Source organism: Megalobrama amblycephala, linkage group LG1 (assembly GCF_018812025.1).
Source record: "Megalobrama amblycephala isolate DHTTF-2021 linkage group LG1, ASM1881202v1, whole genome shotgun sequence".
Taxonomy (NCBI): domain Eukaryota; kingdom Metazoa; phylum Chordata; class Actinopteri; order Cypriniformes; family Xenocyprididae; genus Megalobrama; species Megalobrama amblycephala.
In genome coordinates this window covers 10,694,994-10,711,892 of record NC_063044.1, presented here as the reverse complement: position 1 = coordinate 10,711,892, position 16,899 = coordinate 10,694,994, and the positions used below count along the sequence as shown (strand labels likewise).

Sequence of the window (16,899 nt, the reverse complement as noted above, 5' to 3'; positions counted from 1 at the left end):
TGGCGAATTCGACAGGCAAACAGCATCATCTCACTAGGAATTGTGCAATCGGGAATTTAGCGAGAGGGATTTGTGGATTTCACCTCTCATTCACTGCATTGATCATAAGCCGACTGATTGGGAATGACTGAGTTAAGGTTAGCATTGCTTCTCGCATCGCTGCAATTAGATGGCCTGGCAGTTCAGATGATCTGCACTCCCCACATGAAGAAACGTTTCAAGACAAGATCAAACATCCACGTTACAGCCGGCTATTTCACTCTCCTTCATCTCTGAATCTTTCCACGAAGCTAAGCTAAGTTCCTTTTAATGCTCATTGTTTTAAAGCTAACTCATGATGTTGTTAAAGCTATCACTCTTGCTTAGGCTTCTAGTCCTTCTCAGTAAAAAATGTTTTTGCAAAGCTTTTGCGATCGTATTTGGCGATGTGCGTTACTATCTGTTGTCATTGGCAACCGGCTTAATCGCCGCACACGCTGGTCTGGGCGCTTTCGTTTGTATAGCAACATACACGCTGGTCGGATCGCCGTGTTTAGCGCTATACATCGCAGATTCAAGCAGCTTTGCAGTAGAGACAGAAAAACAAAGATCATGGTGCAAACGGCTTTTCTGTTGTGGTGCAGCGCATAGTAAACATCGTTTTTCTTAAAGCTATAATGCCACTGGAAACGCTCGTTCTTAAAGGTTAGAACAAGCTGATCTTAAGGCTATCTAAAAAGTTGCTTGTTACCAAAGCTCTAGTGTCATTGCTGCATACTATAAGCACTACTGTGGTAAGTTTATTCAGGTACATGTTATCTTAAGCTGTTGTCTAGACTTATGCTCTTTATGATATCCGATCATATCGCAACATTCTGCGATAAGTGAACAAACGTCTGTGGCTTGAAAACTTATCAGAGTACTGTAACATGATTTTCTTTAAATACACAGAGGTTTCTTATTCAACCCTAACAATGTCTAACTTGATGGTCCTGTAAGGAGTGTGATATCATGGGAGTCGCCATCTTGTCTTTCATAGCCAAAGGAATCGGCCCGACTGGAGCAGAAATCGTGCTCATGATGAGGAAGCACTGCATTTCATTTCTTAGCTGCACGCTGCATCTAACTCAGAGCTATTGCTGCGGGTGTATGCTTCCCCAACCTGACTACCACTAGTTTAATACTAGTCTGTGATTTACAACATGCTTGTTGTAACAGATTGCTGCCACTAGGGGTGTAAGCTTCCCCAATAGGAGAGAGAAGAGAGAAAAAAAAAAAAAAAAAAAAAATTATATTAGGCAATGGGTGTATGCTTCCCCGACTAGATTGCTGCTAACGGTGTAAGCATATATGATATATAAAAATCGCTAACTAAATGCGCTACAACATGCTTGTTGTATCAGATTTGCTGCCGCTACGGGTGTAAGCTTCCCCCATTTATTTATTTAAAAAAAAAAAAAAAAAATTTCAGGTCATTCAGGTAACTGCATTTTGAGGAAAAATGGCATTCAGATTTTCGCACTCAGTTTGTGTTGGGGGATATCAGCATATGGTTTGTTTTAGGGGTTTATTGCTGCTCTCCCTGCTCTTATCCATGCTAGGCTGCATGGATGCGCAGGGAGTTCTTGTCCAGAACAGAACCATACCGCCAATACAAACTCTATGCATTATCTATCATATTTGACGATAGTGGTCCTGACAGAAATTCCCTTTAAAGGTTATCCGACACTGTGAAATTTTTATTCTTTAAGTTTGTGACAAGCACATAAAAATTATTACTTTTTTTATAAGAGTAATAATAAAGAAGCTGACCTACAGGCCTAGGTATTGGTATCGGTATCGGCGAGTTCTAAAAAAAAATATCGGTACTCGTACTCGGTCCTTAAAAAATGGTATCGGTGCTTCCCGAAAATCAACTCATCAGCTTACAGTGTCTCCTCAGCTTTCATGGTCAATTGCGCTCTCTCTTGTTGCATGTCCTCAAGCTGGCCACCTGCATCTTTGAACGAGGGGGCGGGGCAAACAATATTTTGAATTTGGACTGCAGTACCTATTTCAACAACTGGGTGTCATTCCTACATAGAGCCCCTTTAACCCACTTATATAGACAAAAGCTTATGGAAAATAGCGGAGAACACAGAGCATTTATCCTCTGAGCATCAATCACAGAGAACACATGAGAATGCTTTAAATTTATATAAAGCAAGCGTCTTTAAACAAAAGCAAGCATTTACTGCGTTTGCCCTGTCGTTTGACAGATGAGTGTGCTGTTTAATGCCTTTGACGCGTGTTTTCCTCAGCGCATAACTTACATAGTTGTCTTTATCTGTAAATGTTAGAAAGTCCCACAAACATTTCCATTTTGCATATTCTGACAACAAGACAAGATCTTGTTAAACTTCTTTCTGACTTCTATGAACCAGTGCCAGTGGGCATAGTAATAGGAGTGTAATAATTCTGATTAAAATACACATTCTGTGGGTGTGACCTCTGAGGGGGCACAGCTCATAGATTCCGGTCTCTCAACCAAGGTTTTTGAGACTATACTCCAGTCCAGAGCTCCCTCCACGAGGAAACTGTATGCCTTGAAGTGGAGATTATTCACTTCCTGGTGTGAAGATCACCAGTGGGATCCTGTTAACTGCCCAGTCAGTGCAGTTCTGGATTTCCTGCAGGAAAGGTTTTCTTCAGGGTTATCCCCCTCCACACTAAAGGTGTACGTGGCAGCCTTAGCTGCTTACCACGCTCCTTTCAGTGGAGTATCCCTGGGGAGACACCCACATATATCTTGTTTCCTTCGTGGCACTTTGCGGCTCAGACCTGCAGTACGCACGAGAGTACCGGCTTGGGATTTGGCCATTGTATTGCAGGGCCTGTCTATGGCACCCTTCGAGCCCCTTTCTAACACTTAAAACAGTGTTTCTATTAACTATTTCGTCTCTCAAGAGAATTGGAGACATTGAAGCCCTGCCGGTTTCTCCATCGTGCTTAGAATTTGCGCCTGGAAATGTAAAAAGCATTTTTACATCCCAGGATAGGGTGCATCCCTAAGGTCCTCACTAATCCTGTGAGACCTATTGTGCTGCAGGCATTCTGTCTGCCTCCGTTTAGGTAACCGGACCAGGAAAAACTTAATCTGCTGTGCCCAGTTCGAGCACTGGATGCTTATGTCCACAGAGCTGCCATGTGGAGAAAAAGTGATCAACAATTTGTGTGTTTTGGAGCACCAAGGAAAGGTCTCCCTGCGTCCAAGCAGAGAATGAGCAAGTGGGTGGTTGAGACCATCTCATTTGCTTATGAGTCAGTTGGACAGCCTTCACCATTGGCTGTTAGGGCTCAGTCTACGAGGAGTATGGCTGCCTCTAAGGCATTTATTTCTGGGGTTTCCCTAACTGATATCTGTGATGCAGCAGGATGGTCATCACCACATACGTTCATTAGGTTCTATGAACTAGACCTCGGCTCCACTCCAGGGGTGCAGGTGCTTCTGTAACGTGCACCTCGGCTTCACACATACGGTCACTTGCTCATATGGCGGAAGTTGGTATTGTCGTTCCCATAGCGACTACGCAGCACGAGTTCCCTTGAAAGGGAACGTCTCGGTTATGTATATATTCTTAGTTCCCTGAATAGGGAACAAGACTCCCAGCGTGCCCGTAAGCGACTTGCTTCAGTATTTCAGAAGCTGAATGTAAGTGTCTTTGGGCCGGCCTTATAGTTCCTGGTCAGTGACGTCACCTGCCTATGACGTCTCCTGATTGGACAGATTTCATACGTGCTTCATGACGACATCATGCAGAGGCGTTCCCATAGTGACTACGCAGCGTCTCGTTCCCTATTCAGGGAACTAAGGTTATATACATAACCGAGATGTTTATTTTTGTTCTGTCTTGTATATAATCACAAACACATGCATACATACAGGTCTAAAATTTGCACTCATTTAAACCCCATAGAAAGTTAGAAGGGCAGACACAAAGATACACATTTGGAGTTTGGATAGAACTGAAAGTACTATTGGGTATCTGTGATGTGTTTCAAAGTGTGGAAGGAAGAAGGCAGGGTCGGAGTGACTGGGACTTGTTTTTTAATTAAAGTTCTCTGGTACAAACAAAAGAAGTGGCACTCACTGCGCTTTCTATCACTTAGCAAATAACTTAAAATATAAGTCAGCATACAATTCCAGCTCTGACAGACAGTCTCTCTGCATTGCACAAGTTCCCAGTCAGTTTCTCTCCAGCTTCCCATTTCCTGGTGGCTTTTAACTGGTCTCTCTGCATCAAATACTGAAATGAAACACAGGTGTTTTTCATTTGCACTTGACCTATTACGCACCGCTCGTCTCCTGCCTCTCTCCCATTGCAGACCTCGCTGAACCACGCCCCCCTCGCCACACAATCATATTTTTAATTTAAGTAGATTTTAGAAAGTAATTTCAAACTAAAGTAATTAGTAAAACATTTAAATCACTCCACAACTATCTAAAATAAAAATGACAACATATGAATTTTTAGTTAAGATATACAGTATATCATATATTCATATAAGTTTAAAAACATCCCGCCTTCATTGCCACAACATAGTGATAACTGTATTAAAGTGCAATCTAGTGTTAAACATATTTAAATAATCTTAAATCACAAGTTCACATAATCCTTGAATGGAAGAGAGGGTAACTAATCATATTTGGCTTGCTGTCTGTGATGGATGGATCCAGCTCGAGACTTGACCTGAGCCAAGCCCGAAGTACGAAGATACTTCCTTAAGTTTAGCGGTAAGCTAAAAAGAAGGCATTTGTGTAGAAAACTTTTTTAGGACTGAGGAAAGCAGTGGCCTATACAGTATGTGCTTATTCTGGCAATGATTGCTTGGATTAAAGAACCTTTTCCTCCTAAAATTTTGTTAAACCGTAATTTAAACAATTTACTTTGGTACATATAAAATACTAAATCTAAAATAAAATGAAATATAACTAAAATAAGAAGATACTGAAAAAATTAAATATCTATGCTAATTAGTAGCAGTATCTTAAGTCAGGGTTGATTGAGCTGCATTCCAGTCGTTTTGAAGTAGAAGGTGGAAAAACTTTGAGTTCAAAGCTGTCTGGAATAGAACATTTACGTAGAGATCCCTTCACACTTGCGGATATGAGGAATATACTTTTAAAACAGAACTCTTCAAATCTTTAACTCATCTCTGATGTATTCTGTGAACTGAGGTTTATATTTCAGACTCACTGAAGCAATGTACAGGTACTTATTTCAAAGTGTTCTGTGAGTCGAAAACCAAAAGAAACTTATTTTCCTTGTTCAATTACATGTATTCATCCAAACTCTCAATAACGTCCTGTTTTGTGTATTTTCTCCATTTTTCTGGAATCTCCCCCTCTCCCTCAAAAGTTTTACTGTAGTATTTTTCCAGATCTTTCTGGAATCTGCACACAAACCACTTCCAGTAGGGCAGATCAGAGAGATCAGGAGTGATGTTCCAAATGGCATAAACTCCTCCTGCTCCTCTGTAATCTCTCCAAAGAACGTTATCATCTGAATCATTGAGATGAAAATATAGAGTGCTGCTTGCTACTGCTGATGTGCAGATATAAGTAGACAAGTTAGATGTATTATTGTAATATATTCCATTCAGACCAATACTACGATGCAAAGGCGCACTGTGATCTCCATCATGGTTTTCTATGTTGTTGGTGCAGATGGCTCCACAGAACGGACACTGAACCCAACAGCACTGACAGAAGTGATCAATCAGAAGGTCATCTGGTCTGAACCTATAGTCCAACTTTACTGGAAATGTCTCTGTGTTAAATCTACTGCTGATGTCAGACATTATAGCAGGAAGTTTTTCTCTTATCACATCTTCTAGGAGTTTGAAATCATCCTCAACATCATATTTCACTCCACTGAGGTCTTTTTCAGAGAAGATCACCACATTTGAGAGCTTCTGTGTGAATCTCTTCAACCATAAACCAACATCTCCTCTGTTCACTTGAACATGTTCTGTAGATAAATGTGCTGCTTTCATGATCTTCTGCTGCAGGAGTTTAATGTTCTTCTTCATCTTGTTTAAAACACTGAAACTGAACTTATCAGTGATGTACTGACTGACTTCATCCCTGATGAAACTCTTGAGGTGATCTCTGGGATTATTAATGTAGTTCATGTATTTGTTAAAGTCCTCCTCTTCTGCCAGTGTCTTCAGGATGTGTTTCTCCAGATTTGATCTGTTTCCATTCAGTGATTCACATTTTTTCATTATTTCATATGTCAGATCTCTAGCAGTCTTCTTGTAGACACTCTGCTCAATGGGCTCTTTCAGTTTCTGACAGATGATCTCTCCAAAAATGTCAGGTGATGTTGCTTCATGGTAGTATTTCTGGAAGATACTATAGTACTCTTCTCTCTTCTTCTCAACATATATAACAGGATCATTGGCTTCCCTGAACAGTCTGTGTTGGTCAGTGATCATCTTGTTTGCTCTTGTACAGATAGAATAAACCAAATCCATAAAGAATTCATTCTTAAACTTATATTTCACTGCTTTTTCCTCATGTTCTGTTACTCTCCTCTTGATGTAATGTATGAGTTGTTGAATGCAGCTTTTGTTGTAGCCCATCTTTGAAATGTTAAATGACTGAATCATTTTGTTTGTCTGCTGAGCAACATCTGTGACAAATGACTTTATTTCAGCTTCCTTCTCTGGGGACAGAGTTCGACTGTATCCAATTGTTTCTTTAACTCTTCTGTAAGCACCCTTTAGAGCCTCTTTAACCCCCTTTTTTGTGGAATTTTTGAAAATAATATATTCACAATAACTCGACATAGAGAAAATGTTGATGTACCCTCTGTCCTCTGTAATGTGGTCAACAGGGAGATGCCCCTCATAAATGTCAATGAGGATCTTTCTCACATCTCTCATTAGGTCAACGTCTTTAATTGGACAAGTGTTTGGGACATTCAAATCCTCACTTTGTTTACAAAACAAATCAAACTCTTTCTTCAGTGTTTCTTCATCTTTAGCTTTGTGTTTAAGTTTTAAGGCAAGTTCTTTGCTCTTTTCAAAGAGTGTGTTTTCATGATTTATCCTCTGAGCATCAATCTTTTTCTTCAGGTCTTGCTGATGAAGAATCTCATTTAATTTCCTCTTTGTTTCTCTCACAATGTTTTCCTGAAGATCTATGATTTTGATTTCAAATGATTTTTTCCACTGAATCAGTATATCTGCATATGTGTCTTTCTCAAAGAATTCAGACATTGATTTCTCCACTTCTTCACTTGTCTTCTTCAGTTCTCTTTGAAGATCAGTTTCTTCAACCTCATGAATTGCTTCATTTTCTATTTTGTTGTGTAGTTTGTTCTCAGTTTCCATCATGGCACTGCGAAGCCTCCAGGACCACTTGCTGTATTCAGTCTCCAGTTTCCTATAGGCTGAAATCTCCAGAGAATTTCTGAAGCTGAAGACGAATCGTTCATTCAGTAAAGCCTTCCAGAGATCTTTAATACGATCTTTTAATTCAATCAGCTGCATTCTTTTTGATTTTTCTGCATGAAACTTAATTGTTTTCTTTAGTTCTTGAATATTCTCACAGTAGATTGGGTTTGGTGGTGCCATCGGTGGGCTGCCCTCCCAGAGCTGAGCAAAATACTTCACATCATTCTGAACATCAAATTCAATGACATCTCTGAAACATCCTGCATCATAAACTTCCTCTTCAGCAGCGAGTTTTGTCATCTCATCCAGTTTCTCCTGCAGTCGTCTTCTTCCCTCCATGTTTTTCTCTCCAGCTGTGACTTCTGAGACGTTCTGATGCACAAACACACAGCTGGGATTCAGTTTGACTTTCTTCATCCTCAGGAAGGCCTGAACAACAATCTGAAGAATGTCCTGCATCTCAGATGGGTTTTCTCCAAAGATGTTGATCAATGTCAGATTTGCAAGACCTATAACAAATGTGGCCAATTCATTGTCATGATCTTTTGTTGATCTTCCAGCCAGTTCTAGAGCACGAAGACCCTCAGTATCTACAACCAGAATATAGTCAAAGTTCATCTGTGTTTTCATCTCATCTGACACTTTGACCAGCTGCATGAAAGCTCCTCTGGTGCACCTGCCAGCACTGACGGCAAACTGGAGTCCAAACATGGCATTCAGCATGGTGGATTTCCCAGAGCTCTGAAGCCCTAAAACTGACAGCACAAAGACTCTCTGGTCTCCCAGTTTCTGGATGAGTTCATCTAGAACAGCAGAGATCCATATGACAGGAACATGAGCAGCATCTCCATCCATCAGCTCCAGTGGAAATCCAGAGATCATCATTTCTGCTGCAAGACTCGGGAGAGAAGAGAAGTCAAACTGCAGGTCTTTCTTGTTCTTCTTCACAGATGAACATGATTCATAGATCTGACCGATCTCCCGCATGATGTGCTCCAAACCAAAGGCGGCAGCTTGAAGATCCTCAGATATTCTCTCAAGTTCCATTTGTTCAGCTTTGAGATGTTCAGATTCATCATGATTCTCTTTCATTTTTAAGACTGCTGACCATTTCTCATTATACTTATGATGTAGAGCATAAAGGTCAGATGATGTATATTCATCCAGGACGATTCCAAGCCATTTGATGAAAAATGTCTTCTCTTGTTCAACATCCGAGTTAATTTCTTTAATGAAGAGCTTCATAAACTCACTGATGTCAGATTCATATTGCTGTTCACGGATTTTCTTCATTTCTGTTTTTTTTTTACTGATGTCCATTTCTGTCTCATCTGCTCGAGGTCGATGTAGTTCTTTGTTCTTCTGACTCCACTGATGCCACAGTTTCCCCTGATGAGGCAGAACTGATTCTTTGATTTCTGTCAGATCTTTCTTCTCCAGTAAACTCATCATCTGCCTGTGCTGCTTCTCTTCCTCTCCTGCAGTCTTCATCATCTTCCTCATCTACTCTGATGTCTGAGTGTTTTAACACATCTTCAAGTCTGAAAGTGGAAGATGATTCTGAGAGACAGTCGTTTATAGCTCTTCTGATTTCTTCTGATACAGCTGACTGACTTCTGTCTTTCAGACAAATTCTATATTTTTTCTTTATCTTTGTTAATGTGGATTCATCCTCAGTAAAAAGACAAATGAGAGGCTTTAAGTCCTTGTAGAGTTGTTGAAGTTTTATCATGCTTTTGTCATTCCGGTCAAGTTTTGGTAGAAGAACAACATTGACTGAGGCCATTTCAGTGAGGATCTGCAGTTGTTTCTCATGGTCTCCTGCATCACCGTGTAGATTACAGAACGCAACACAGTCAGTGAATTTATCCATGTTTTTTCCAGAGGGGCAGAACCAGGCGATCTCCACCACTCCATCCATCAGGACTCTGGTTCTGCTGCTGCCTGGGCAGTTCCTGTGGAAGAACGTGTTGTGTTTCTCATTGATCAGACTGTTTATAAGCTGAGACTTGGATGAAGACACAGAGCCAAACCTGAAGAAAGACACCATTGGAGTTTCTGCCTTGTAGATTGGCTGGGTTTGACTGATTTCATTGTTGGGGGTTCTGATCTTCCAGCTCTTGTTGATTTGTCTGAATGTCCAGAGAGGAAACTCAGTCTGTTGTGTGAATGGATCAGGAACAAGCAGAGGCAGAGCGTACTGACACTGGGACAGTTTAGTGACCATCAGCTGCTTCAGGAAACTATCGGCACAATGAAACACGGCCATCTGAACATCCATCGGGTGGATTGCCTCATATTTACTTATTCCTTTATTTGACACTGACCTTAAATTGAAAAAAAAGTCATCAGAATCCAACTCTTGATTAAGTGGATCATTACTGCCTTGTTCATTGTGATCTTCCTCATTGATCTCATTAGTTTCAATGTATCTTGCTCTGTAGTTCATCATCAGTAGTTTTTGTATGAAAGTCTGAATCAGCTCCTCTTCAGCACAAGACTCATGGGACTGTAATGAATGTGCAGATAACTGAAGAACATCTGCAGCTCTCAGTTTGTGATGTCTGCCTTCAAGATGAAGTCTGTGAAATGGATTCATTTTTTTAGTCAGCACTTCCTGTTGTAATGGTCGATCTGTACTGACTTCTGATGTTCCACAGTGCTTGTTTTCTGCCTGTTGAAAAAATAAACATTTCATTTACTTTAATCATTTTGTTTGGGTCTTTAAATTATAATATCACTCTAGTCTGAACTTTACATTTTACAGTTGATAGCATTTAGTGGATTTCACTTTTAACCTGTTAACTCTTAGTACTTTTAGCATCCCAGATAACAGAACAATCGCAGAACATTCTGGCAAGTTTCTCCCAAATTATGAAAAAACATTCTTCCAGTAACATTAGTAGAATGTTAAATATGCTCAAAGTTTCCTGTTCATTAATAATGTTCTTAAAAATTCAACACAAAAACATTATTTATACATTGTATTTTTTATGTTTTTTTTAATGGATTTTTAAATGTCATAATATTGGAATAAAACAATCTTAGAACATCCTTGGAACATCCTTCGAAAATGTTGTCATTAATTACTCGCCCTCATGTCGTCCCAAACCCATAAGATCTTTGTCCTCAGAACAAAAAATAAGATATTTTTGATGAAATTCAATTTGATCCACACATAGGCAGCAATCCTGCATCTTTTGAGGCTCAAAAACAAAACAAAATAATGACTTTATTCAACTAATTAGTTTGAGCCTATTATTCGCGGGCTCAGTATTGGCCGGCGCATGCATGCCTCATTCTGCTCACGTGATCAGAGCTGGCGAATACTAAGCCCATGTTTGTACATAAACACGGAAGCTCTACAACGCAAATAACGTATCAGAATAACGGGGCAGGCAAATTAGTTGAATAAAGTCATTATTTACGGTCCAAGCCACTAAGGCGTAGGGCCCTATTGTTTTTCTAAGAATTAATTTTTTCCCCCACCATCCAGGGCTTTTTGGGGCCTTAACATGCTCAAAAACTCTTGAAAATTGGCACACACATTGGAATCTGTGGCCATTAGGGCACCGTAGAGGCTGGGACCTGGGTGTGACACAGGGGCTCTATGATGCCCCCTTGAATGGGGTCTGAAGACTTGGTCTGTATATCAAACACACTTACATGTATTAGTATGAAACTCGGTACACATATAAACCTCATCGGGCCAAACAACTTTTGTGCTCCAAGTTATACGCCAGCTCAACAGGAAATCAGTTATTATGGGTTGTTTGAAAAACACATGCAGTGGAATTTCATATTCTCTCTCTCTCAGTAGCCCCCCCCCATTCCCCCTGACCCCTCACTCTCACAGTCTCTCTCTTTGTGTGTGCGTGCGTGTGTGTGTGAGCATGTGTTTTTTAACCCTTTTACTGAGTAATAATTTAATGATGAACTTAAAAACAATTAAGTGCAAATGATATCTTCACACTCATTTGACTAGTTTTCTAAATGTCATTTGAGTTACAATTATTATTACTTGACACCTGTGATTTTATGTACTGATTCATACAAACTGAATCAGTTAAGGAGAGTGTTTTCTAGACATGGGTGTTACAGAAGGTCATGTGCTGTGTTTGCGAACATCATGCATGACACATATGTCTTTAAAATATTATTTATTGATATAATTCAAGTTTATTAAAAACCCCTATTTAAAAGAATAGTTCACCCAAAAATGAAAATTTGATGTTTATCTGCTTACCCCCAGGGCATCCAAGATATAGGTGACTTTGTTTCTTCAGTAGAACACAAATGATGATTTAACTCCAACCATTGCCGTCTGTCAGTCATATAATGCATGTCAATGGGAACTTCGTCTAAAAGAGTAAAAAATACATGCACAGACAAATCCAAATTAAACCCTGCGGCTCGTGACAACGCATTGATGTCCTAAGACACGAAACGATCGGTTTGTATAAGAAACCGAACAATATTTATATAATTTTTTACCTTTAACAGGAAGAATGGCACTGGGGGCAGGACGCTGAGGACCAGAGCGGGCTGCCCCGAGATATCAATCATCCAGCCTAGAAGGTCGGGCTCATCTGGAATCCTCCACCACGTCCCGAACCTTCTCGGCTGGATGATTGGTATCTCGGGGCGGCCCGCGCTGGTCCTCAGCATCCCGCCCCAGTGCCATTCTTCCCGGAAGTGCATGAAGAGGTGACCAAGTCTTGGAGAACGCCCTATAGCGTACAGGCGGCCCGGGAAAGCATAGCCATCAACTCGGAAACTGCCTCAGGCAGCGCTACAGTCCCAGAGGGAGGCAACGCAGACGAGTCTTCATCTCCCGAGGACTCTTGCTCCCCTTCCAATGCCGCAATTGACATCTGGTCGTTCACAGGTGCACCAAAGGACACGACTGGTCGCTCCGCAGAGGGACCAGCGCGATCCATCGACAACACCACAGGCTGCAGTGTTGTAGAGGAGGCAGGGGCCCTTGGAGTGGCACTCGTCAGGGAAGCCCTGACAGTAATCCTCAGATCACCCTACCTACGCCGATGCACTGTCACCCCGGCCGGAGCCAGAGAAAACGGCCGCACGGGGCATAGGGGAGGGGGACCCCCGCTTTCTGAGAACCAACTATTCTATTTGTACAAGATACGAAGTGAGCTCTCTGTTACAACAGCAGGGGATGTGGTGCTAAGAGGGACAAAGATAGTGGTGCTAGTGTCCTTACAGGAAAAAAAGCTGTTTCCCTTGCACATGAAGGACACCAAGGTATAGTAAAAAACAAAACAATTGATCCGTGAAAAAGTGTGGTTTCCTGGTATTGACAGACTAGTTGAGAGAATGATAGAAATCTGCATTCCATTTCAAGCTGTTGTGCCTACTAATAACAGAGATCCACTGAAAATGTCTGCATTGCCATTTAACAATGGGATAAAGTTAGAGTTGATTTCTGTGGCCCATTTCCCTCTGGAGATTACCTCCTTGTCGTAATTGATAAATATTCCAGCTATCCTGAGGTTGAAATTGTTCAGTCCACATCAGCAAAAAGCACCTTTCCTAAGTTAGATAAGATTTTCTCATCTTTTGGTGTGCCTTCGGAAGTCAAAACGGACAACGGACAAACGGACAATCCTCATATTTAGGATTTAAACACAGGAAAATCACCCCACTATGGCGGCAAGCAAACGCGGAAGCAGAGTGGTTTATGCGGACGCTAGAGAAAGCCATTCAAGCAGCTCATGTGGACAATTTACCATAGAAGCAAGTACCCTTTCCTTCACAATTATCGTGTCCACCCCACATTGTTCAACAAAAAAGTCACCTGCTGAAGATTTGTTTGGAAGGCCCATACGCACAAAGCTACCTGAGCTTTCTCCGGAACAACCAAGCTGTTGTAACATGTTTCGCCATTCAGATGCTGCAGCAAAAGAAAAAATAAGCTGGCATGCAGATGGGAAACATCACGCCAAACCTTCAAACCTAAAGGTGGATGATTTCAGCTTTTGAACCTCAGCCATACAAGGTGATTTCTGTAAAAGGGCCAATGATCACAGCAGTCTCTGGCACTCGTAAGATCACAAGAAATTTGTCACACTTCAAAGTTCTGTGGTCCTCAAACATTCACACAGAAGGAAAAGAAGAGGGAAGTAAAATGGCTGGGTATTAAATATTCCAGGTCAAACCAGAACAGTAACACCCACAACACTTTCATCAGCAGTTGGCCTGCAGTCAAAGACTTGAGAGAGAGAGAGAGAGAGAGAGAGAGAGAGCACAGAGGGCCTCCAAGGAGACTAGCGGATTATGAAATACACATAATATAAAATGAGGAACTCTTTGGATACTGAGTGAAATGTTCAGTGTTTAATGTTAATGTTTATTTGATTCATATGCAAATGTCTGAAGGTGAAGTGGGTTGTAATGATTATTGTTATGTTAATTATAGACACTAGGGGGCTGGAAAACATAGTTTAGGGTTGTAGGGAGAGACAACAAGAAAAGACGACGTTAAGTGTGTTGAAATGGATGTGTAAAGTGGAGGGAGACTACTGGAGGAATAAAATATGTTAATTCCTACACCAGTCTTGACTGTGATAAAGATAAGAACATTATACCAATTACTAGACAATCTCTCTCCATATGTTAAGTCACATGTATTTAGGTGTTATCATTGACTTTGAGCTTTGTCGTGAAAAACTAATTTGCTCAGTTGTTAAAAACAGTTACTATCAATTGAGAATCATTTCCAGACTGAAATCAACCGACTTTCCTTTCAAGATTTAGAGAAAGTTATTCATACATTTATCACATTACGGCTGGACTATTGTAATTTGTTATACCTTTCTCAGTCTTCATTGGCACGTTTGCAGATGGTCCAGAATGCAGCAGCTAGACTGTTATCTAGTGCAAAAAAAGTTGATCATATCACTCCAATTTTAGCTTCTCTTCACTGGCTTCCTGTCTTTTTCAGAATTCAAATTCAAAATTTTGCTGATTGTTTTTAAAGCTTTTAATGGACAAGCACCATTCTATATCTCTTATTTATTTGAACTCATCTCCTAAGTCCCTCAGATCTGCCAATAAAGCTCTCTTGCATGTCCCACGGTCACATCTTAAATCGAAAGCTGACCGAGCCTTTGCAGTTGCTGCTCCACAGTTATGGAACCAGCTGCCATCTGACATTAAGAGTGCTTCCTCTATTTCTGTTTTTAAATCTAGACTGAAGAATTATTTTTACTTCTTAGCCTTTTCAGATTATTGAATTATGGATTAGTAATTGTAATCTTTGTTTTACTGTTATTTCATTTTATATTTTATTGTATTTTATGATTGTTTTGTACAGCACTTTGGTCAGTGTAAGCTGAATTTAAATGTGCTCTATAAATAAAATTTACTTACTTACTTGCTTTTTAAACCCGAGTACTGACGTCCTCCATCTCTCTATCGTCAATTCGACTGCATCTGGAAACTTCTCTGTGAACTGTGTCTATATATACACGATGTGGAAAATGTTTTGCATTCTTAACATTACCTGTTGTGGCAAAAGTGAAAATAAAAAGTGGTTTAAAGGTTATTGACTTTTGTGGGAAAATCTTTGAGCTGATTTGAGATAAGGTCACCTTTTTTGCATGTACTAAAGATGTAAATGTATATTTGCTCCGATTTCTGTTTTTTTTTTTTTTTAATTCACAAACTACATGTAATGATTGTTTTAATTATTGATATGAACAGAATGATTGAGAATATATGTAAATCTTAAAAAGTTGGCCTTAACTGGAATGAAATGTTAAACTATTTCTTTAGAAAAGTATTTCCTTGTTAATTAAGTCAGAAAGTCAGAACGCTTCTCAAGATTGCTGAAAATATATAATGGTAGAAACCCAGATAACAAATTGTGTTTAAAAATGTTCTAAGAACGTTTTCCAAACATTCTATTTTGGTTATGGGAATGTGAAAATGTTTTCTTAATGTTAGTGCTTTTTTTAATTTTTATTTATTTGTTTTTTTTTAATGGATGTTATCATGTTCCTGAACCATTCTTTCAACTTACTTCTATGTAACAACTCAACATTCTAGGAATGTTGATTTTTAACATTCCAAGAACACAAAAATGTCCGGTTTCCATTAATGTTCATAGAATGTAATTTAAAGAATGATATTCCTGAAGCATTAATTCAACTTAATTTTTTGTTAACAAAAGTTATCAAAAAAGTTACTAAATAATCCACAGACAATGCTGTAACAACGTGGTATGCAGCAAAATCCTCAGTGTTAAATGAACACTACTCGATGTCTACATGGGTTCAATCTACATAGAGTTGAATTCACACTGCATTAGCAACTGCAGTTAATGAGAAAATTAACTCTTTCCCTGCCTTTGACAGAATTTTCCATCAATTTGTGTTTTCACTGTTACATGGTAGGGGGCACTATTACACATCTTCTGAAAGAGTACAGAATCTCCAGATCAAAACAAAGGAGTATAAGAAGAAGAAACAATTGATAGAAGCATTGCTTATGTACTTGTTATAGACTTTGACATAAATTCGATTTTCTCAGCTTTTTGTTTAAAAAAAAAAAGTTGCTTTATTTATAAAACTTACTTACATTCAAGTGTTACAAAAAAAACACAAAAAACGGTTTCTTTATATCTGTCATATGTCTACAAAAGCTCTTATTGAGAATTAATAGAGGTTTAGATGTTATGTTGAAAATGTTTTGTTTGAATGTTTTGTTTGCTTTAGTTGGGCTCTTGACCCTATGGGGCTGTCACAGGATGAACAAATGACACAGGCCTGAAGACTCAAGGGCTGCATTTCTGAAAGTCTTAATGCACAGATCCGATCTTTTGACCATATCCGATTTTTTGGCCAGTGTGTTTACATTGACTTTAAACGCGACTGTTATCCGATATCTGTGTTTACATGACTTCCTGCTCCAAAATGATTGCCATTGATAGTTTTACATGCACATGGTAGACCCTCGGGTTTTGAATGGTCATGCTATCAAAATTATTTATATATTTCACGTCGGGTGGCCATGATTACGCTACCTGTCAGAATGGATAGATGAAGTTAACAGCTGTCAGTGTCATGGATGTATTGCAACGCGAATTCTGACTGAACAGATATAGACTGCAAAATAAAGGTAATTTGCGTTTGATATTTTATCTACAGTTATCAGTTTTAGAATTGCATTTTTTAATGAGTTCGAGTAAGCTAGGGAGAGCGCACGAGAGAGAAAGAGAGAGAGTAACTAGAGTGAAGCATTTTGGCTTACAAGAAAAATGACAACACAGCAGTCTATTTTAAATTAACCGGGCAAAGTTTGACATTCAGCTGCTGAATGTATGTGTGTGTGCGCAATTTCTTTCTAGAAAAATAGATAACGTTAGACATATACAGTTCCCACCTCAATAATAAAGCTTTGAATTTTCAGTGCGAGTGCATACAAGCACGTCTGCTTCATAATACAACATTAAAG

The 16,899-nt window shown here is 39.6% G+C and overlaps 1 protein-coding gene across 1 annotated transcript; it reads right to left on the bottom strand.

Moving 5' to 3' along the window:
* Positions 1 to 4,059: 4,059 nt before the first annotated feature.
* Positions 4,060 to 10,761, bottom strand: LOC125242787 (interferon-induced very large GTPase 1-like). Its single transcript, XM_048155485.1, is given in 3 exon segments — positions 4,060 to 8,877; positions 8,879 to 10,096; positions 10,732 to 10,761. Coding segments are annotated over 3 exon segments (4,833 nt in total). The 3' UTR covers positions 4,060 to 5,292.
* Positions 10,762 to 16,899: the final 6,138 nt, after the last annotated feature.